General features: G+C 43.4%; 1 protein-coding gene across 15 annotated transcripts in view; it reads left to right on the top strand.

Annotated features, from left to right (window-relative positions):
• RNF139 (ring finger protein 139) overlaps positions 1–24,111 on the top strand; it is an 83,671-nt gene that overhangs the window by 53,078 nt on the left and 6,482 nt on the right. Inside the window, exons 2-5 of one of the 15 annotated variants that reach the window (XM_055314024.1) lie at positions 1,392–2,404; positions 2,839–2,994; positions 4,955–5,039; positions 6,027–6,163. In XM_055314024.1, coding sequence (XP_055169999.1) covers positions 1,642–2,404; positions 2,839–2,994; positions 4,955–4,995 — 960 coding nt within the window. In that variant the 5' untranslated portion in view covers positions 1,392–1,641 and the 3' untranslated portion in view covers positions 4,996–5,039; positions 6,027–6,163. Of the gene's footprint in view, positions 1–1,324; positions 2,995–4,954; positions 5,040–6,026; positions 9,020–12,463; positions 14,609–16,922; positions 18,216–24,111 lie in introns of those variants that run through there. The other 14 variants (XM_055314022.1, XM_055314025.1, XM_055314023.1 and 11 more) reach the window with 14 other exon arrangements.

The raw sequence follows: 24,111 nt of genomic DNA on the forward strand, positions 1-24,111 counted from the left end.
CAAGTTGAGATAATAAAGACAAATGTTATTGGAGTTGGAAGTAGAAAATATGAAATAGTGAGAAATGTGAACTTGAAAATATCAGTAAATGTGAAGAATCAAGAAAGGTTATTAAAGATGGCAAGTGGCAGTGTGTTTATATACTGATGGGAATAATCCAGGAGAAAAAGAAAAAGAGAAATTGAAAATGCACAGCATACAGAGGATTATGGAAAAACTGAAGTCCTAAGAGAACCCTGGGAGACAGCATGGAACATCCAAGGTATACCAACTAAGGTATATGGAACTGGGAAACTTATTCACCAACTTCCATCCATCACTGGTTGAGACTGCCACCCAAGAGGAGGCAGTGGACAGTTATTCCCCAGCATTTCTGGCCTTCCCTGGACATATGCTGAGCCAATTCTGGTGAGCAGAGAAAGCCATCAGGCCGACTACTAAATGCTTTTGTTAGAAGCTTTGGGTTGGCATATACAGGAATGGTGAGTGCCAAGGGTAAATGGGGCACCAAAAGGATCTTCTACTCTCCCATGTGATATTTTCTTCATGGAATCTGAATTTTAAACATAGAGACAAAACTGGCGACAACAACAACAACTTTGGGTGATACTGAATAGGTGTCAAGAAATTAAAAAAAAAATTGTTTTACCCATAGCCTTGTGCCTCTCATACAGAGAGACCTGAATTGGGGAATTTAATGAATGTTAACTCTCTGGGTCTCAATATCCTAATGTGTAGAATGATGGGAAAAGTAAGTAAGTAAAAAGAATAGGGCTTCTTTACAACTCTAATTTTCAACTATTTGAGTTTAGGTGTAAGGGAACTCTTCTTTGTTCTCATTAGCTGTATCAAAGCATTTGAACAGGTATTTAGTATCTACCATCTAACCACTTCAACTTATTACATATCTCTTTTGAGTATCTACTCTTTGCTAGTCACTGTTCAAAGCGCTTTATATTTGATATCTTTAATCATGGCAGGAATCTGAGAAAGGTAACATAAGTCTCATTTTACAGATGAGGATTCTGATTCTGAGAGGTGCTATGATTTACTCAGATCCTCCTAACTTGCAAATACTTGTTTTGTTTTGTTGTTTTGTTTAATACTGCATGACAGCGAGATGGTGATGACTATCTGCACAAGGAAAGGAAATGAGGAAGCTGTAGTTGGCTCTTCACTCTCAGCAAATGCTGCGGCCGCTGACAATGACCCGAGAGCAGCATGAGAACATGGGAAGACTTTCTCCAAATTCAGCCCATCATTCCAAGTGCACTTCTTTCTTTGGATGCATGAGCGGAACTGAAGAGAGTGCACGAGGGTTCTGGGGTTTACCGACTAATTAGACGTTTTTAAACCCACATAATTCCTTGTTATTATTAATCTCCCCTTAGGCTGCAGCCAGTGGACGGTTGACCACAACAAAGATGGCGGCAGCGGCCTCATCACGGTAACGGCGACGCTATTTGCCAACGAGCGCGTCAATGTCTACTTCCGGCCTGCCTGTTTAACGTCACTTCCGACCCCGGCTCCGCGGCGTGTGCGCCGTTCTTCCCGCTGCCGCGTTGCCCGTGCCGAGCCCCGGGGCTGTGGGATCTGAGTGAGTCTCGCGGAGGGAATCCGAGGGAATGTGGGGCCGGCAACATGGAAGGCGAAGGTGGGAAGCCCGCGGCTGTTGTCGCGGTTGTGACTGAGCCTCGGTTTACCCAGCGATACAGAGAGTATCTCGAGAAACAGCAGCTCCTAGATAGACAGCACCGTCTGGAAAAGATGCCGGATGGCACGGTGGCGCTGCCGGTGCTGGGCGAGGCTCTCCCTGAGCGGCACCTGCAGGAGCTGCGGAACCGTGTGGCTCCAGGCAGCACCTGTAGGGTAACGCAGCTCCTGGATCCTGTTCCCTCAAAGAAGGCCCAGGGTAGTTCGCCCGCCCAGAGGCTGCGTCTTGAAGTGAGTCGCTGGGTAGAGGGCCGGGGAGTGACGTGGTCCGCTGACTTGGAGGCTGATTTGCCCCGATCTTGGCAACGACACGGTAACCTCTTGTTGCTGAGCGAGGACTGTTTCCAAGCCAAGCAGTGGGAAAATCTGGAACCTGAACTCTGGAAGACTGTTGCGTCGGCACTTGGCGTGCATCGTGTGGCCAAACGAGGGCGGGTATCACCCGATGGCACTCGAACACCAGCAGTGACTCTGCTGCTGGGCGACGATGGCTGGGTAGAGCATGTGGATAATGGGATCCGATATAAGTTTGACGTGACCCGGTGCATGTTCTCCTTCGGAAACATCACGGAGAAGCTTCGAGTGGCATCGCTGCCCTGTGCTGGAGAAGTGCTGGTGGATCTGTATGCGGGGATTGGTTATTTTACATTGCCCTTCCTAGTCCATGCTGGGGCTGCCTTCGTCCATGCCTGTGAGTGGAATCCCCATGCTGTAGTTGCTCTGAGAAAGAACCTTGATATCAATAGAGTAGCACATCGGTGCCAGATACACTTTGGGGATAACAGAAAACTGAAGCTCTCAAACATTGCAGACAGGGTGAACCTGGGGCTGATTCCCAGCTCGGAAGAAGGCTGGCCCATTGCCTGCCAACTGCTAAGACGGGATGCGGGGGGCATTTTGCATATCCACCAAAATGTGGAATCTTACCCAGGGAAGACTCTCCAGCCTCCTGGAAGCAGTGAAATGGAAAAGGAGCATTCTTCTTATCCTCAGCAAATTATCACCAACCAATGGACAAATGGAGCTACCAGGGATTCTAGGAGAAAAATGCCATCAGCAGCCACCAAACCAGAGTGGCAGAGGTGGGCAGAGTCTGCAGAAACTTGTATTGCCACCCTTCTTCAGCAGGTGCACGGGAAACCATGGAAGACCCAAATACTGCACATCCAACCGGTGAAATCCTATGCTCCCCACGTGGATCACATCGTGTTGGATTTGGAATGCCGCCCCTGTGCTCTACTTGGCTAAAGAAGGTGGATCCTGAGACACAAGGATCTGCATGTGAGTGACCCTTAATACGCAAGTTTAGGCAGGGCGCTCCCCTCTCTTTTCCCCTGGCAACCTATTTTAATATTTTGTGGCCCTGAAAGCAGGCTCTAGACCAATCCACATCCTCTCATTTGTCTTCCATTAACACATTGAGAATGAACTCTCTATCTGGGAGAAACCGTATGGCTGACTCATTGAAGTGAAGCCTGTGCGGTGAATTCTGACCTCGGTCCTTCCTGTCTTACCTTGGGAACATCCTTACTTGCAAAATGAGGGTTTCTTTGAATGGTCTCACGTGGCTGTTTAATAAGCAGTTGTACACAGGCTTTGATTAATTTAGAGTGAAAGACACAGTGTTGTTTCCAAAATCACTCTAGCTACAATATGGGAAACCGGCCGGAGAAGGGCCAGGATGGAAGCAGGGAGACCTGAGAGGAGGCTTCTGTGGTTGTCCAGGGAGGAGATGGTGGCGGCTTGTATTAGGGTGATGGGCGTGGGAGGCAGGGAAGGGGGCAAGGGGAAGTGGATGGAGTTGAGATGCGAAATTGATGGGACTAAGCAACAGAGTCTAAATCAAAGCATTCAAATGGTGCTTTGTTATTAAGACTGACTAAACTAGGAAGGAAGCAGTTAAGAATTACTCTATTAACTTCATGCCCTTTATCATTCCTAAATGAGTGTTGGGGAAGATGTCTTATACATTAGGTTTGTTGTAGAAAAGAGATTAAGAAGGACTGTTTCAAATTACGGGGAAACTAGATTTCCGGCCTTAAGTTTGTGCAATACGCTACCTATTCTATTTTTATTTTTTAAGAGATTTTATTTGAGAGAGAGCAAGAGTGCATGAGCATGAGTGAGGGTGGGAGGAAGGCAGAGGGAGAGAGAGAAGCAGACTCCCCGCTGAGCACGGAGCCCAATGGGAGGCTCCCTCCCAGGACCCTGAGATCATGACCTGAGACGCTTAATTGAGCCACCTATGTGCCCCTAAACTAGCTATTTTTAAAGTTCAAATCTTAGATTTTAACAGGCCTCAGATTCCCTTTTCCTATTTCTTTTCTGGTGGACATCAGGGCCAAAATAAGATGCTCTAGGGAATGTGAGCCAATCTGCAGAGTTTCTCAAGCCTCACCTTATGTTATGGCTGTCTGCCAGCCCCATTGTTTACCACTGGAATGACTAATTGCAGAGAATCACTGTTTACCTTTGGGATGACTAATTTTGCGAATCACTTCAGAGCTTTGTTTTGGTGCCCTTTGAAACCATCTGGGTTTGTTTGCCTGAAGAAGGAAACATGAAAAGTGTGGCTTTATCAGGATTATGATCGTATCTGGCATTTGGCTGGCTCGGGTTGGGCTGGGGCTGCTTGTTGTTTTCTTGTAATAGTGTCAGTAAGGACAGGATAGGTTCTGTTTCTTATTCGATGCATATTAAGAGCCTTCTATGTATATGAGCTGCAGGTGCATTAGATACAGCCTCAGTTTCTGACTCACAACCTAGCAGCAGAAATAACACAAAAGCAGAAAGAATTGGAATACAATAAGGACCATATGAGTGAAAGCGAGATATAGAAGTGCAAAGGTGGAGAAGAGAAGTGCTGAGAAGGGGGAGGTCTTCAGAGGTAGTATTTGAACTGGCTCTTAAAAACTGGGTAAGATTTTGGTAAGTAGAGTCAGGGTGGAAACATGTTAGTGGGAGAAAAAAACAAGTGCGGAAAATTTGCTCAAAGTGTTTGGAGCATCGTCAGTAGATCAAAAGAAGTAGTGAGAGATGTGTTGAAGATGGAAGTTGTTGAAGGATTAAAAAGAATAGTGTCTAGTACTCAGTAAAGCCTCCAGGAAATGTTAGCTCTCGTTGATCCCACCACAGAAGGGGGCCTGATTGTTCTTTACCCATCCCACAGATTAACCTGTCTTTTTGGCTTAATCATCTCCTTTTTTACATATTGGGTTTCTTCTCACATGTATTCCTGCAGCTTTCAAGCCTCAACCCAAAAAATGCCATGCTGGAGCTTGAGCCAATAAGAGGAGAAGGAAGGCAGGGAGGAAACAATGGGGAAGGTGAGTCAGGAAGCCACCTGCCCAGGGGCTGAGGAATTACCTTTCTTCCATAAGCTATGGTAAGGCAGCTGAAGTCAGATTCACCTGAATGAATCCGTTCATTCTGCTATATATCCACATACAGCAGGGTGGATGAGGGTTGAGGGTTCAGGGGTGCAAGATTGACATGAATTCTATCTTCATGAATTGAGGTTCCACTCATACACCTCCCGGCTTCTCCTTTGTCTGTGACCTGAGGCAGTCTCTCAAGATTCAGTTTCCTCAGGCCATACATAGGGGTTAACAATCCATATGTATCCTGAAGGATACTTGTTAGGTTTAAATGAGTTAATGTACTTGAACTATCATCACAATGATTGGCACATAGTGGATACTTCATTCAGTAGTCCTTGCAGAAGGTGAACTACCACTTCCTAGTTGGGGTGTAAGGAACTGCTGTACATTTGCTTTAGTTAAAGTAGAATGTCCTGATTTTGAAAAGCCACTCATTGATTAGTTGGGATGTACTGTGTCCTCTTTCCGTTAAGCACTGTGATGAGGGCCAGAGACACAGAGGTGAGTAAAGCCCAGTCCTGAGGGGCACCTGGCTGGCTCAGTAGGTAGGGCACACAATTCTTGATCTCGGGGTTCTAAGTTTGAGTCCCATGTTGGGTGTGGAGATGACTTTTAAAAATAAAATCTTAAAAACTAAAAACAAGCGGAGTCTTGTCCACAGTGGGGTCATTCCTGGCGACATGGACACAGAGGAAACAATGTTAATACAGTGAACTAAATGCGGAGACAAAAGGGTTTTTACAGGCACAGGGGAGGCAGCCATCCAGGTTTGGAGATATGGGTTGGGAGAAGTGGAGAGTGTGCCTAGGAAGGCGAGAGCAGGGGATGCTTCAACTGAGAGTTAAAGACTGAGCTGGAGTTATGTGTGAATGGAAAGGAATAAGGGGCCTTAAGCCTTTTTCTCCACCTTCAGTATGTCCATTTACATTACAGTTTTCTCCGAGCACTTGCTGGATTGGCCTGGTCAGGAAGAGGCATCTAATGGAACCAAGGAAAAAAGACTGAAAGGATCAGGAGGCTCCTGGAGTGTTTGTCACCTCAGCCCAGGAATGTGCACAAGTGCTGAAGGCTTCCTTTGTGAGCATCAGTATTAGTTGCTGGTTAATGCACCCACTTGCTGGAGAGGTTGTGATTAAAAGTCAGTAATGATAATTTTATTAAACTCTCTAAACCGTGAGTTACCTTTATTCATTAACTTCATAATATGAATAAAATATGTGCATATATTGATACAGGAGTATAGTGTATACATTTTAAACATAAATACATAGAAATTTAAAATGACAAGAAACAAATAGCATTTTTAATTCACTTTCTCCCACCCTGGGCACACATGTGAGGAGAAACCCAATAGACTTTATTTCTAACAGCCTCAGCGTGCTGTCACTTTACGTTGGGCAAGCTATATCATTTTCTTGGCCTTTGGTAGTTTCCTCTTGTGTATACTGATCATTACTCAGCTGATACTTTGGGGACATGGTTAGCAAGGTGTTTGGGTTCTTTGTAGCTGTCTCTACTCAGGTATTCCACTCTCTGGACTCATTGCTGGCCTCCACCTGGCTTCCCCCTTCTCAAGCCATAGCCCAGAAACTTTCTCTAGGCAGCAATTCAATGGCTCACTTTGTTTGTGGCTCCCATGGATCACTGTTTTTCATTGCCTGTGTCGAGTGCCCTGAGGGTGGTGGTTCATGTGTTTTGTGTAGCTTTTTTGTTTTTTAAACTATTTAGAAGTGTATAAATATAAATAGTAAGTGTATAAATTTACTAGGTTTCACAATCATTGAAGAAGTTCATTCTAATAATAAATATATACAAGAACTTAACCTGACACAGAATTTCAACACATAAACCACATAAAAATTTCTTACCACTATTGTGCTTAGAATCCCTACCTTTATTATAAACTGAATATAAAAATAATAACAATAAATACATCTTTCTGATTAGCTATGATAATACCTGCAAGGTTACTTGATCAACAACCACACAACTTGAGAGAGGCCAAAAACTGTCAGAATAGCTATTTGTCTCTTTGGCTTTTCATTTTTATTTATTTTTTAAAATATTTTATTTATTTATTCATGAAAGACCTAGAGAAAGGCAGAGACATAGGCAGAGGGAGCAGCAGGCTCCTTATGGGGAACCTGAAGTAGCACTGGATCCCAGAACCTTGGGATCATGACCTGAGCCAAAGGCAGATGCTCAACCACTAAGTCACCCAGGTGCCCGCTTTGGCTTTTTAAAGATCAAGGTTGAATCAAAGGCAAATGGAAAATAGTGAATATGAGGTTAAGACTATGTTTTGGTACATACCACATACACCATACCACAGCACATTGCATACACACATACTCATATCATCTTGTCACCTGTATTGAATGGCCCATGCAGTAAAGCTGTAGGTACACTATTAGGTAGATAGATGGCAGATGGATAGACTATCCTAGTTTCTCTATTAGTAACTGAATTTTTTTTTAAATCAAAACTGTATGCATAGTTTCATAACTCAAGTAAAGGTAACGAAACTATGAATAAAACTGCAGTTCCACAATACCACAGTGAAGTGGCTATATCCTACAGCAACTTTCCTCATTTTTGTGTCCACTTTAATGATTTCAACTGGGCCCATGGGTCAAAGGAGATGCAGGATCTAACCAACATGTACCAACAGGAGCCATGAGAGAATGGAACTAGGCCCTGAGAGTTCTGGATATGAAATAGTTTGCATTCCTGTAGGACTCCACTCCCATTATAATATGGTCCAAGGAGACCTAGACAATCTGAATATCACAAAGAACATCACAATAACCTACTATATTTATAGCATCATTACTAATTAGGTCAGATAAACAATAAGCTAGTGTACTGCCATCCAGAGATGGAAAATAATCACTAATACAATCCAGCAACCTGTTACAGTAGTGACATTTTTAGGACTGCTGGTCTGCCTGAATGCTAAGACATCTCCTTCATAGTAAAGAACAAGTTTTTGCCTCTTACCCACTCATTAGTAGTCTTCTACCAAGGAACACACCAACCTCTGTATGGTTCTCTGGGAATTCAGAATTTAGGAATACTCTGGCTCATGCTGGGTGAAATAGAAGGCTGCCAGTTTTCAGTGAGATCCGTAACACATTAAGGCTCTATAGCAGGGTGGAATTAGCTTTGTTCCACAGGCCATTGAATCCAGGAGATTCTGTGGTACAATATATGTGAGGCCATGGGAGTTTACGGCAAGCTCCAATGGGAAAAAAAATCACAAGGTAGTCATAGGCAGACATCTGTAGCAAGGTCAGGTGATTATGTAGTAGAGAACCATGTATCATCCAGAAATGGTTCTCAAATACAAATGGGCGTTGGTAAAATCTGAGTATCTCCTGGGACATCAGGTAACCCTGTAGCTAGTGTTGCCCATCACAAGCTGAGTTTTGTCAGACCCTTCAAGTCAATCCCTCCTAAGATGGAAGCATCATATCTGGGTTGGATGACAAGGCCAGAAGAAAGTAAAAAGTTGCACAGACAGGTGGCCCAGACTCCTATGTCAGATTTATAACTCTTGCATCAGTGCTCTTCCCTCAGGTCACAATTTACAGACACTTGAGAGGCTCTTCTGTCTTGATGAAGGACAAAAATGCACAGCTAAGTTCTTTGATGGGTTCTTTGAGAGACTGCTGCTACCCTACCCCTACAGCCCTACTCAGAAGTGAGGGGAGTCCTCCCAAAAGGCAGAATTGGGAGTATTCCTGGTCCTCCACTTTGTATGGAAAGAGAAATGGCCCAGGACGCCTGGGTGGCTCAGTGGTTGAGCATCTGCCTTCAGCTCAGGGCATGGTCCTGGAGTCCCGGGATTGAGTCCTGCATCAGGCTCCTTACATGGAGCCTGCTTCTCCCTCTGGGTCTCTCATGAATAGATAAAATCTTTAAAAAAAAAAAAAAAAGATAAAATGTGTGTATTAGAAAAAGAGCAATTAAAAGAAAAAAAAAAAAAAAAAAAGAAGTGGCCTGAAGTGAGAGTACCTGCATGGCAAGTGGCAAATAGGCTGATGAGTTGATAGGCACCTGGAGTGGGAAAGAATAGATCAGGGACAAGGAAGCCAGGAGAAGAGGCAGTGGAGAAATCTATGGGATTGGATGCATGAGTAAAGATCTTTGTAGTGCAGAACAGTGCCTACCAGAGACACGCACCATGGAAGAGGAACTAAACAAGTAAACAAAAAGAGTTGGCCAGTTAATTCCAGCAGTTGTAGTCATGAGCTTCCCCAGTAGCGTAATGGGCTCATGAATAAAGTCATATTGAGGGATGCAGGTTAGCAAGATGCCAACATCAACAGCGTGGCCTCTAGCCCCTAGTCACGAAGGAGCCACTCCCTAGTACTCAGCACTGAGCCCTTGATACAACACTATCCTTCAAGGAAACCAAACAGCTAATTGGTAGCAAATGGATTTCACTGGACTTCTGCCATGGAAGGGCAGTGATTCTCCTTGACTAGAATCTTCCCATCTGTATGTATGAGTTTGCCTTTCCTGCCCACGAGATGTTGGCCAGCATTACTACCCAAGGGTTTACAAGCGTTTGATCCGTCAGCATGCAACCCACATAATGTTGCCTCTGACCTAGGGATCCACTTTACAGCAAAAGAGGTGTTTCAGTGGGCACATGACCATGTGATTCACCGATCTTATCACACCCTAGAAAACGCTGGCCTGGTGGAGTGGTGGAATAACCTTTTGAACCCAAACCAGAGCTTGGAGATAATACCCGGTGAATGAGATGCTATTCACCAGGATGCAGTATACACTGTAAATCAACGTCTAATTACATAGTGCCATATCCCATGTAGATAGAAAATGCACAGTTAGGAATGAAAGGGTAGGAATAGAATTTCTCCTGTGGTGGGCTAAATAATGCCCCCCAAATATGTCCATGTCCTGTTACCCAGAACCTGTACTTACACAGTAAAAAGGACTTTGCAGATATGATTAAGAATCTTAAAATGGAGAGAATATCCTGGATTTTCCAGATTGGCCCAATATAATCTCAGAGGTCCTTATAAGAAGGAGGCAGTACAAGTAGTAGGAGGTGTGATGTGTGTGGCAGGATGGAATAATGTAAGGAAGGGGCCACGAGCCAAGGAATGCAGGCAGCCTCTGTAAACTGGAAGAGGCAGGGAAATGGGTTCCCTGAGGACTTCAGGAGGAACAGAATTGTTGACACTTTCTCAACTTCTGACTTCCATAACTCTGAGAGAAGAAATTCATATTTTAAGCCACTAAGTTTGCGGTAATTTGTTACAGCAACAGCAGGAAGTTAATATACCCACTTACTGGTTCCCACTGGCCCTCCCTGGGGAGTTTGTGCCTCCCATCTCCACAACTTTGTGAGACTAGGGGGCTGGTTCATCAGGAGTTACAGTACTAGACCCTTTAAACTTTAACCTACTGAGGTTCCCGTCATGTCAGGCTCCTGGTGCTAAGAGACCAGCAGGCAAGGAGTAGTCACCATTCTGGCTGGGGACAAGTGAATCTCATCATCAGGAGGAAGTAGGGTTATTGTCACACAGTAAGGACAGGAAGGAGTGTTATTTCACGCTTACTCCACATCCACTAGGACGTCTCTTAATACTCCCCTACCCAATATCAAGAGTAAAATGGTGACTTCTAGAATGATAGAATAAGGACCCCTGAGAACTGGCCTCTCTGTGAAGGCAAAGAGAGCACTGGCAAAAATGGTCAAAATGAACCTTTTTTTTTTTTTTTAAAAGTACTCTAGAAACTAAAGGCTTGCAACAATCTGAAAAGCACTTAAGAACTGCTAAATCCTGGGGCACCTGAGAGGCTCAGTGGTTGAGCATCTACCTTTGGCTCATGTGTATCAAAGTCCTGCATCAGGCTCCCCATGGAGAGCCTGCTTCTCCCTCTGCCTGTGTCTCTAGCTCTCATGAATAAATAAATAAAATCTAAAAAAAAAAAAAAACCAGCCTGCTAAATCTTGATTAAAAAGGGAAGCTTCTGGCATTATGACATGCCCTACTCCTGCCGTCCACTCTAATACAAGTTAAATTGTTCTTAACTATAGGGAGAATGCTTCCAGCATGATTCACCACTAAATGATGGGCAGCCTTTGTTAGACCCATTATATTGCTTCATTTTTATCCTTTTCCACTGCACTGTAGTGTCACTTTTATCATAAATCAGGTGACCATATATGTGGGGCTGTTTCTAGACTTTCTTGTTCGATAGTCAGCTATTCTCTCCAAGCACCAATTATACCATCTTGTCTAAATTATTATAGCTTTACAACAGGTCTTGATATCTGAGACTGTATGTCCTTCAACTTTGTTCTTTAAGATTACTTTAGTTATTCTTGACCTTTTGCATTTTCTTAGGACTTTTAAAATCAGCTTGTCATTTTTTTGGGGGAAAGAACCTGTTGATATTTTTTACTGGGATTACATTGAATCTATAGGGTAAAATTGAAATCTTTACAATATTGGGTCTTGAGGCTCTTACTCTACTCAGTTGGGAGCAGCTCTGGAATAAGAAGTGATTATTAGAAGCCCGGACTACAGGATTCCACTTAGGGAGAAGGGTCTTATCCATCTTCTTTGGGCTCCCTGCCTCAGCAGATGTTTCTAACTTAGTATTGTTTATACTCTGCCTGTCAGCAGTATCTTGGCCCTCAGATTATACTTGACCATCTCTTTACATGATTAACATATTTGAACCTATCACCTATTTACATTCTAATATAAATTAAGTACTACAAATGTGACTTTCACATAAAACAACCCAAACTAACAAATAATATCTTAACAGTAGGGATCCCTGGGTGGCACAGCGGTTTGGCACCTGCCTTTGGCCCAGGGCACGATCCTGGAGACCCGGGATCGAATCCCACGTCGGGCTCCCAGTGCATGGAGCCTGCTTCTCCTTCTGCCTGTGTCTCTGCCTCTCTCTCTCTATCTGTGTGTGACTATCATAAAAAAAAAAAAAAAATTAAATTTAAAAAAAAAATCTTAACAGTAGTCCTGAGCCATACATGGAACCATTGCAAAGTGTTGTATGTAGTATTGTAAGGGTTCCAGTGAGTATTTCTCCTAAAATTTGTTCACCATACTAATTACTATTACGTACTGTATATTATCCTAAGTACTTAAAATATATTGTTTTAGTTTGTGTAACCAACATGAAAAATCACTTGCAGAGGACCAGATAGGCTCTGGAATCGGAAAAATACCAACTAGAAACTTGGCTCTCCCACTGTTACTGTTACTTTCAACAGGTTTGTTGAGATTAAACTGGATAATGCATGCTATAGATTTCATATCTTATCTGGCAATATTAACCTTTTTTCTTTTTCTTTTTCCCAGGTGAGGATTCTGATGATTAGAGAGTTTAAGTACTCTGTCTAGAGACAGAGAACTAGCAAGAAGCAGAAGTGGGCAAGCATACTGCCAAGCACATAGAAAGTGCTCGGTAAATGTCTGTTACATGAATGAATGAACCAAAGTAGTCAGTATATACTTAACATGGATTCCAAATGTCACAGTGTTCTCTGTTGTTTCTTTTGTTAACTGAACAACAGACTCTTCCAATTCATATTACATTCACAAAACCAGAAAACTCAAGTAGAAGCTGAATTTTGATGGGCATATCTGAAATTTAATGAAGTGAGAAAAACCATCAGGTAATTTCAGGCCAGAAATTATTTTTTTAAGTAATTTCCAAGGTGTGAGAAAAAGTTATGGAACATATTTTTTTCTTTTTGGGCTATCAGTTCCAGTCCTTCCTACTAGCATTCTCTTCTTCCATTTGAAGTAAATACATAATTCATTGGTGGGGAAGAGGGTGGGGTGGGTGGTTCTAAGTCCTTGTTTCCTATTGGTTTCTCCCACTAAGGAAGCTGCCTGCACCTGCCTTCTGGTGGAAGATACATGGTACAATAAGCTTCACCAATTGCATATCACTCTTGAAACTTGAAAAATAATGAAAATAATCCTCTAATACCTTTTTTGCTTAAGATAGCTCAGAATCATTTGCTGCTGTGTGGAACAAAGACTTGGTAAATGCAAAGATCAATAGAAAATTCAGATAAGTTTTCACACATCTTACTTCCAAAGGCTTTTTAGAACTACTGAAAGGCATTCAGCCATTAAAGCCAAATGAACAGATTGTTATTCTTAAACACAGGTAATTTATGTATATAGAGTGTATCTGTATGAATACACACACATCGTTCACACTGCTCTGTATAGATTCAATATGAATATGTACCTGAGTTGTGCCACACTCATCAATGTAGAAGCCAAGCAAAGATTAAATTCAGTGAATTGCAGCTGTTTCTGAAGGCTTATTTAATTTTTTTTTCATTGTGGTGGGTGCTATGGAGCGATTATGCTTTTTAGGAATTTAGCTTCTGTTGAGAAGATGACTAACACAGACATTTCCTGATATAAAATAGAGAAAACCTCTTGCAAAGCTAAGCAACCCCTAGCTAGTAAGTTCCTTTTGTAAAAAACGATTCCTCTGAGTTTTTCCTCATTGTTCCCCTGTTCCAATCATAGCATCTATTGAGTGGTATGGTAATCACCAACTTTTTGGTAGTACAGGATTTTTAGTACGGGAAGGGCATCCCTTCATCTTTACTTGCAGGTGATTATTTCTCCTAACTTAACCGGACCCATAAAATATAAGCAGGCAGGGGCACCTGGGTGGCTCAGTTGGTTACACATCCGACTCTTGATTTTGGCTCAGGTCATGATCTCAGGGGCATGGGATCAAGCCCCGTGTTGGGCCTCCCTGCTGGGCATGTAGCCTTCTTAAGATTCTCTGCCTCTGCCCCTCTCTTTTTCTCTCCCTCTCTAAAAAGAAAACAAAACAAAAACATGTAAGCAGGCAACTGGAGAAACTCAGACATGATGAAACTGAACTTAGAAATATAGGCTTTGAGATGCCAAATGTAAAAGCACCCCTGGAGTAGGTAAAATCTTTTGAAAGCTTATGTTTTATTTTTAACATTCCTAAGCTTTCTAAAATCCATCTCAGAAATATACATTTAGTTTTAAGGTACTATTTTGAAGTACTTTGCCAGGATCTTACTAAACCTTCATTTTATAGATGGGGAAAGTCAGCTCTAGAGTGCTTTATCATGTGAGATAAAGATGACTATTACCACCACTCCTGAAAGTTCTTGGCCCAAATGGTATTAGTTTGAATTACAAATTCTTACACTAAGGGGGCACCTGAGTGGCTCAGTTGGTTTAAGTGTTTGCCTTTGGCTGGGTTCATGGTCCCAGGGGCCTGGGATCGAGCCCCAAGTCAGGCTCCCTGCTCAGCCGGGGAGTCTGCTTCCTCTCTCTCTGTTCCCCTCCACCCCTTGCTTTCTCAAGTAGATAAAATATTTTTTTAAAAAATTCTATACTGGGACGCCTGGGTGGCTCAGCGGTTGAGCGTCTGCCTTTGGCTCAGGGCATGATCCCAGAGTCCCAGGATCAAGTCCCACATCCGGCTCCCTGCGTGGAGCCTGCTTCTCCCTCTGACTGTATCTCTGCCTCTCTCTCGGTGTCCTTCATGAATAAATAAATAAAATCTTAAAAAAAAATTCTATACTAATAAAATTTGTGCCATTTAAGATAAGAAACCATTAAAACAATTAGGGCTGAAGCATTTTTACAAGATTTTTATTTACTATTTACTACATTTAACTTTTAAAATAAAAATTTGAGGAAAACCCATGAACTATTTTATTCTCCATTTTACATAATCCTAACATAATGGTACTCGCCTAGCCTTCTCTCTACCACATTCCTGTTTTAGATTAATCCTTGTGGACTCTTCTCTGTAACAGCTTCTTTTTGCTTTAAATTGCCATCAGGGCAGAAAAACAGGTGAGTTGAGAAGCTAATTTACGTCTCTGAGGTTTTCTATATAAACCTTAATAGTCCTCTCATCTTACCAAGTTTGCTTTCCTTTGGGAATTTTGTCAGCACCATGAGTTTATTCCCCAGATGTGTAGTTTGGGAAAATTAACCTGGCAGAGGTAAACAGACTAAAGTAGGAAAAACGGTGATCATAATAATCACAATGAGGATATTGCAGTTAGGCAAGCTACAGTAGGATCTTGGGTTGTTAGTGGCAGCGACAATAGAAAGCAGACAGCTACAAAAGACTGAGGAAAGAATGGGTGCAATGTGGTAGCAGACTGGCTGTGGGTGAGAAGAGGAAGATGCTTGAAGTTCTAAGCTTCAGATAGCCCTGGGTTCTTTTTTTTTTTTTTTTTTAATTTACTCATGAGAGACACACAGAGGCAGAGACACAGGCAGAGGGAGAAGCAGGCTCCATGCAGGGAGCCCGACGTGGGACTCGATCCCGAGACTCCAGGATCACACCCGGGGCCGAAGGCAGACGCTTAACCACTGAGCCACCCAGGGATCCCAGCCCAGGGTCCTACTCTTACTAGCTATGATCACACTAGCTTACTACTTATATATGTACTTTGTAATTTTGATGACCTATGTAAGCCTCAGCTTCCTTCTCTCTGAAACAGATAATACCTACCCTCTCTGATGGCAGAGAGTGAAGCATAATGTATGGTGCCTGGCACAAAGTAAGCACCAGATAGATGACAGTCATTATTAGTGGGGAATAACAACAAAAGGTTAAAAACATGACACTGAGCAAGAAGTTTGTGAGTCAATCATCCTACCACACATAACTCCACTCAGAGATAGTTGGGAGTTTTATAATCCTCCCCTCTAGAGGGTTTTTAACTAGTATAGCATGATCACCCATATAGGTCCCTGACATGAAAAGGGACAGCAGAGTGCAGTTTGGGCTAGGAGCCTGAATGAGTCAGGATCCTTCTTCCTGTTTTACCTCCTTAAGATGGCCAGGTTAGTAAAGCAGACTCTGACCTAATTTATACTCATTTGCTGCTGAAGGAAAGAAAAGTAAGGATGGCCAAATTATGTTAGTTACATGGGTAGGCAAGAAAGTATAGGGGAGGAAAGAAGACCTCTTCTTTCCTGGTCTTAAGTCCTGTGGCTGGGGCCCTGGAAATTAAACTCACAAACAAGAAATTAACAAGAGAAAAAACAGTTTATTAACTCCTGAGTGCACATGCCCACAGGAGACAGTGAAGATGACTCAAAGGGGGGGCTTATATATATATACAATTTGGGGCTTATATATTATCTTAACAAAAGAATAATATGGTGTGTGGGGGGCGCCTGGGTGAATCAGTCCTTAAGCATCTGCCTCTGGCTCGGTCCCAGGGTCCTGGGATGGAGTCCGAGCGTGGGGTGTTCCCGATTCTCCCTCTGCCTCTCACCCCTGCTCCTGTACGTGCTCTCTCAAAAAAGTGAATAATTTGGGGGGGCGCCTGTGTGGGCCAGTCTAGACATTAAGCATCTGACTTGATTTCAGCTCAAGTCCTGATCTCAAGGGTCATGAGGTCAAGCCCCTTGCTCAGTGCAGAGTCAGCGCGAATTCTCAACGTCCCCCTCTGCCCCTTCCCCTGCTCACTCTCTCCCCACTCCCTTAAATAAATAAAATCTTTAAAAATAATAATAATAATTGTGTAGAGTAGTGACGAAAGAAAAAGGGGTCTAGGCTTTCAGGGGTCGCAAACTCACGGTAAGTTTAAACATATGGGGGAAACTGATGGAAGAGAAGGCTCGTGGGAGACAGTCTAAGAGGTGCCTTGTTCTTGGAAAGGGAGGAGACACCTTTACAAATGGAAATTTACGGCCTACTTTTCAGGCAACTGTCAGAGAGGAGAGCAGGCCGGGATCTTAAAAAAAAAAAAAAAATTTTTTTTTTTTTTTAAAGCTGCTGCTGTTTCTCAACTACCTTCAGTTCAAAGTAACCCTTACGTCAAAGTGGCACGTTTCGGGGTGGCATACGCTGATCCCCTGACAGAAACCTGCGCAGGAGAGGGACGGCCTGGGTGCGCTTACCTCCGACTAGACACGAGGACGGAGGCGCTCAGTCAGAGGCCCCGACGTTAGCACCCCGCGGCCCACGAGCGTCCTCCGTCCTGCCCGGCGGCGCAGGGCTCACAGGGCGGCTCTTCCGGCAGCGCGGCCGCACCCACCCGGCGCCACGTGGCGCGGCCGCCGCCTCCCGCGCGCCCCGAGACGCGCCTGCAGGACCCCGGGCGGCCTCGCCGAGGCTTCCCCGGGAACGAGGGCCACCTCCCAGCCGCCGCCCCCGCGCGAGGTGCGGCAGGTCTGGCGGGCGGCGCCCTTCGCTTCCCACCTCCCAAGCAGCTCTGAACGCTTCCGGGACGTTTAATGGACCACAATAAAACAGCTAATAATTCCCGCCCACGCAAGCAGGGAGTCCCTCGCAGAGCCAGCGCCGCCACCGCCTCCCGTGAGGAAGCCACTCTGTCAAGAAGGCGCGGCGGCCGGAGAGCGCCTGCGCCGTGAGGTGGCGCCAAAGCCTCGAAGGCGGGCGGAAACCATGGCAACGCGCGAGACGACCGCTACGCCGTGCGTGATGACGGTGTGCGGAGCGCCCCCAGCGCGGGATTATGATGCAATCAGTGGCGCGGGCTCCGCGGTCTCGCGTGACCGCGGGCGCAGCCTCCAGGCCTCCAAACAGCAGCAACGGCAGAGGCAGGCGGGCGAGGTCAAGATGGTGGCTCCGCGGGCGGGGGAGGTGTTGGAGGGAGGAGGAGCCAGACCTTAGCCAGCCGGAAACCCGGACACCCAGAGGCCTCCCGGGAGCCGCCGCCGCTACCTCAGCCGCCGCCGCCTCCGCCGCCTGCTCCAGCTCGAGGGACGCGAGCGGGCGGCGGGGCGGGCCGCGAGGGAGAGCCGAGAGGAGGGAGGGCGGGGGCGGAGTCTCCCGCCGTAGCCCCCGCCCCCGGCCGCGGCGCCGGGCCCTGCCCCGCGCGGCCCTGCCCGGCTCGCCCAGCCCCGGTGTGGCAGCGGCTCATGGCGGCGGTGGGGCCCCCGCAGCAGCAGGTGCGGATGGCCCATCAGCAGGTCTGGGCGGCGCTCGAGGTGGCGCTGCGGGTGCCGTGCCTCTACATCATCGACGCCATCTTCAACTCCTACTACGATTCCAGCCAAAGCCGGTTCTGCATCGGGCTCCAGATCGTCCTCCGGCTCCTCGGTGAGGGCGGCGGCGTAGCTCGCGTCCCGGGACGGCTGAGGGCCCGGCGTGCTGCGGGGAGCGGGCTCCCGCGCGCAGCCTGTGGGGAGCGTGTGTACGGGTGTTCGAGGACCAGCGGTTTTTTTCGCCAATAGGGGCGTCTTTGCAGGTTGGGAGGAGGGAGGAGATGACACTTGTCTCAGAGTTGACAGCCGAGCGGTCCTCCTAGAGCCAGCCCCTCTGTTGGTGTTTGCGCCCGAGGGTGAGGAGGGAGCGCGGAGGTGTGAGCCTGCGGCGCTTCGCCTGCTTTTCTCCTGGGGAACGAGCGCCGGCAGCCGGAGAAAACCAGCAGCCGTTTGCCCCGGTCGGTCTCGCCGCCTGTGACCTTGGGCCTGTAGTGCCAGGGCCTGGGCCTCAGTTTCCCCCTTTCCCCAAATGCGGAGTACTGGTGTGTTGTCACTTCTGTATCCACGAGGTCCACGTGATCGTGGCGTGTCGGTGGTAAATGACATCCACGCGAAAGAGTCCGGGTTTTGAATGTCAGACCTTGAAACCATTACTAGAAACGCTCGTGAAGGAGGCGATGCCTGTAACGAGTCCTGAAATTTTCCATGAATAGAGAGGTACCGAAAAGTGGTTATAAAAACGTGGCTAGAAAGTGATGAGACTTTTCCAGAGGAAGAGTTCTGAAAAATCAGTGTCTTTGTTGCACATGAATGGAGTGTTAAAATTCTCTTGTTTCACTCCCCATCTTCCCTTGCATTACCAGAGTGAGAAGCATTTATGCATACAAGAATTTTTTTAAAGTAATTGAAACTTGGCAAATTTTGTTGATGAGGGAATTCTTGTGATCGGTGTTTAGGAGGCTTGTGATTTTGAAGCGTTGCTGAGGAAGGGTTGATGATGAGATTCTTACCAGGCCTTTCTGAATTAGGAGCCATCTGTTGCTTCTTTATTCCTTAAATAAGTAAATAAATAAATAGATAAATAAATAAATATTGTCATTGGCAGGTTGGTACTTTACTTTTGTAAAGCAATTTCACTGACCTAAACTTTAAACATCCCTCAGAGGTGGATTGTGTTGTTCTCGTTTTTAAAATGAGGAAACTGAGAGCTATAGAGGTCAAGTGTGTTTTGCTTTAATATACAGCAATTAAGTGGTTGTCAGAGCCTGGGCTTACAAATCTGACATCAAGGATGGTTCACTTTCCCCCTCCATGCAGCTGCTATCCAGATACAGAATGGTATAGTAATGATCCTGTATTAGATCTTAAAACTAACAGATGTGAAAGTGATGATCTTAGCACCAGACTTCTCAGAAACCACTAGCTGCTTAATCCCAGTCATTCCCACTTACCGCTGCAAAAGTGTAATGCCCTCATTATTTGTGGCAAAAGTGGGCCTGTGTGATTTCACAGTATATACAAATACGAAATCACGTTCTACACCTGAAACGAATGTTATGTCAGTTATACCTCAGCTTAACGCATTCACTAGTTTTAATATATCATACTCAATATATTTTGGTTAACTCTGATAGTCATGGGTAAAAGTGATTTCAGTCAAATAACATTAAAGTGAAATTAATAAAGGGGACCTGTTGGGAAGGCATTTTATTTTTGCCAATTAGAAACCACTCATCATGATCATAAATTAACAGGCTAATCTCAGTATAGTTACTTAAAGTATTCCAGCTGAGGCCGATGAACTGCCAGCCCTCTTTCCCCGCCATACCTACCCACATTAGGAGATGATATGCATGCAAGCTAGATCTGTGCCAATTCTTGGTATGGAGAGAAATGAAGAAAAAAATTATTTTTATTCCTCAACCCCACGGGATGAGAGAGAGCTTGCTAGAGAGAGAACAGAAGCTAACAGACTTCTAGGGAACTTTGTCATTTTGGGATAACCCAAGTGCTGCTTTGGAAACTAATCAAGTGTAACAAAGACAAAAGGGTCGGAGGAGGATGACTTTCCTCACTTCTGTTTTGAGAGGAGGTCATGATAACAGCAACAAAAACAACCCGGAAAAACAAAACTGCTGTGTTTGAGAGGATTCATGTATTCATTGGCAAATGTGTAGCTACTGCCTTGAATATTCTTTTGGCTTGTGACTGCATATCCTCTGACAGTCTCTTTGTGACCAGGTCTTTAATGCAGGGCTCTTAGAGTTAAGCTTTAAGGAAAAGGGAGTAGTCAATTAAATCATATGTATTTAAGAACACCGAACAGTAATTTTGGCATTTGTAGTAAATCATGGAAGTTCTATTCGACAAGTTAAAGTAGAATGTGACCTCAGGCAAGTTAACTGCTCTGTACCTCCTGTTTCTTACCTTTACATTTTTAAAGGTGGGCAATAATGGTCTGTCATAGGATGTTATGGATAATACGTGAGTTAGGATGTAAGCTCATAGAGCAGTATTTGGGACCTAGTAAAGGCTACAACGTATTAGCTATTAATAAGCCTGATAACTTTTAAAGAAATATTCCTGTACTTCAATTAAGACCATACTGTTTACAGATATTTTGGTCTTTTGAAGGCATCAGTATAATTTTGGTGCTTTGTTCCCAGAATTTTCTGTTCACGCTTTGTGAGAAATACAAAATATTTTCCAGATCGCTCCTTACCTTATGCCACTATAGTTTGCTAATTATTCACATTTGTGAGAATAAAATTAAAAAAAAAGATTTATGTATTTTAGAGAAAGAGCATAAGCAGGAGAGGTAGAGAATCCCAAGTAGACTCCCCACTGAGGGCAGACCCTGCCCATGGGGCTCTGTTTCAGGACCCTGAGATCATGACCTGAGCTGAAACTAAGAGTCAGACGCTTAACTGACTATGTCACCTGGGCACCCCAAGAATGACAAAATTCTTAAAAACTAGTTTTTTGCTAAAATTCACCCTGAATAAAAACACATCTTCAGTATTTGAGGTCCAGTCAATGAGGCAGCTTATGTTACTGAAAGTGATGGATTTGTGTGTAATAGGTGCCAAAGGATAGTTAAAATTATTCTACACCTGATTAGGTTTTTTTTTAAATAATTGTAGACCTTTCAGTATTACTATATATAAATCTCAAAACTTGTCAGTCTCACCTTTTTCTGTAAAATGAAATTGTAAAAATGGAAGCATTACCAATTTTATATCTAGTCTCTGAAGAATTTCCCTTCCCCTACAAAAAAGTACTACCACAGCACCTTTGGTATCAAAATACTAGGAGAATTTCAGCAGATGAGAGAATATAAAGCATCTCATTTGGAGATCTAAATAAAATCCAATCACAATATATAGAGTATTTAAGCATATTAAGCTATTCTTAGGAGGTGTTAAGTGCTAAATGAAATGCAACCCAGTGCAGCATAATGCTGAATTAACAAATCTAAGTCTAAGGCAGAAAATGCAAGCATAGGAGTTTGTTTTACATGTAATGGTAATTCATTGAAGTGGAAAGGCCTTTTTAAATATACAAGAAAAATAAATATACAAGAAAATCCCAAAATTACAAGGGAAAATTCGATACATTTGAATACATAAAAAATTAAAAACTTTTATGATAAAAATTTTTTAAAACAATTCTAAAAATGGTAAACTGAGGATACTATTCGCATTGTATGAGATTGAATAAGTTTTACTCTGTCATTAAGAAAAGCTTATACTCCCAGAGAAAAATGGGCCCAGGATAAGTAGTTCCCAATAAATGAATGCAGATGGTCAATAAGCAAAAGAAAAATACTCATTTATAATTTAAAAAATGTAGTAAGAACAAAATTTCAGTTATCAGATTAGTAAAGAGTTAGATCAAATAAAAACTTGTTTGTCAAAGGTGTGGGGAAATGAGTAAAGTTAGACAGTTTTGGTATGCTGTCACTTCTTTGTAAAGGCATTTGGTACTGCCTAACTAAAACTCAGCATACACCTTTTGACTCACAATTCCAATTCTGAGAATTTGACCTAAAGACATGGTTGTACTTGTTCAAAGACTATGGGAAAGGATTTTTGTTGCAGCATTGTTGGTAATAACAAAATAAATTGTTAATCTAAATATTTATTAAAAGGGAATCTGTTCTTTGTGTTAGGTTTAGACATACAATAAAGTTTTTGAAAAGAATGAGAGTGATTTTTGGTGCTGTAGAAAGAACTCAGAAAACCTTTGAAGTGAAAAAACATTGCAGCAGTAGTAATTTTGACATGATAGGGATAGATTAGGAATTTCTCGACAGCAACACTATTGACATTTTAGACTGGGTAATTCTTGGGGGAGGTGGGGTGTGCTGTTCTGTGAACTGTAGGAATTTTAGCAGTGTCCTTCTACCCATTACATACCCGTTACATACCCTCTTCCCCTTTTTGTGATTGCTAAAAATGTCTCTAGGTATTTATTATTATTTTTAAAGGTTTTATTTATTCATTTGTGAGAGACAGAGAGAGGCAGAGACACAGGCAGAGGGAAAAGCAGGCTCCACGCAGGGAGCCTGACGCGGGGCCGGTTCCCAGGATCACATCCTGGGCCGAAGGTGGTGCCAAACCGCTGAGCCACCTGGGCTGCCCCTGTCTCTAGGTATTTAGATAGTGCCAAATCCCTGGTGTGGGGGTGGGGAGGTGGGGTTGGTAAAAAATCTGATCCTGGTTAGGAATCACTGAGATGGACAAATAGACCAATAGCACAGAATGGAAAGCCCACAAACAGAGCACCCATGTATATAGAGAAACTTACTTTGTTTCAGAGGTGGAATTGAAGTACATACATTGAGGTAAATACAGATTAATTAGGTATTGGTTGTTCAGTATATGGAAAAAATTATGTTGGATTCCCTACCTCACATCGATATATAGACAATTCTGAGTGGGTTAATACCTAAATGTGAAAAGCAGAACTTTAAAATTTCTAGAAGAAAATATAGAAGTATTATAGAGGGTTTTTTTTTTTTTACCCTAGAATACGTGAGAAATTATTTAAACATATATGGAAGTTAGGGTGCCTGGGTGGCTCAGTTGCTTAAGCCTCTGACTCTTTGATTTTGGTTCAGGTTATGATCTCAGGGTTGTGAGGTTGAGCCCCACATCGGGCTCTGTGCTGGGTGTGGAGCCTGCTTAAAATTCTCTCTTCCTTTCCCACTGCTCCTCACCCCCTCTAAAAATACATGTATGTAAAAGTAATATAAAGATTGATAAATCTACTAGTATTAAAATTAAAAACCTTTGTTAATCAAAAGGCAGTATCAGAAATGTGAAAAGACCAGCCACATACCTGGTGAAGATATTTGCACTATAGGTAACTGACAAAGAATTTGTAGTCAGAATATTTTTAAATGTCTAAAATTCAAGAAGGAAAAAAACTCCATAGATAAGTGGATAAAAGATAAATTGGCAATTCACAGAGGAAGAAACATGAGTGGTCAATAAATTGGAGGAACTGAGTGGGAAAAATTAGAGGGAGACAAATCATTAGAGACTCCTAATTCTAGGAAACAAAGGGTTGGGGGATGGGGTAACTGGGTGACATGCTATGAGGAGGACACTTGATGGGATGAGCACTTGGTGTTATACTATTTGTTGGCAAATTGAATTTAAATTAAAAAAATGGAAAAAGAAAGAAAAATTGGAGGATCCCCTTGCTGATAACTAATCAGAAATGCAAATTTTTTTAAAGTTAAAAAAAACTCCACTTTTCAATGAGATCCTCTTCAGGTAAAAAGCGAAAAAGAATGTTTATGAATGTATATTTATGTAAAACTTTATTCTTCCTCTAACAACTATAGGGTTTGACTTTAAAAAAAATTATATTCAGATTTCTTTTTAATAAAAACATGTTAAAATCTTAGAAGCGAAAACTTAGTGTTCTTATTAACAAAGGAGTTAAAACACCCTTTTTAGTCCAAGATGAGAGTTTGATAGAAAATATTTCTTTATGCTCTG

Source organism: Nyctereutes procyonoides, unplaced genomic scaffold (genome assembly GCF_905146905.1).
Source record: "Nyctereutes procyonoides isolate TBG_1078 unplaced genomic scaffold, NYPRO_anot_genome, whole genome shotgun sequence".
NCBI lineage: Eukaryota > Metazoa > Chordata > Mammalia > Carnivora > Canidae > Nyctereutes > Nyctereutes procyonoides.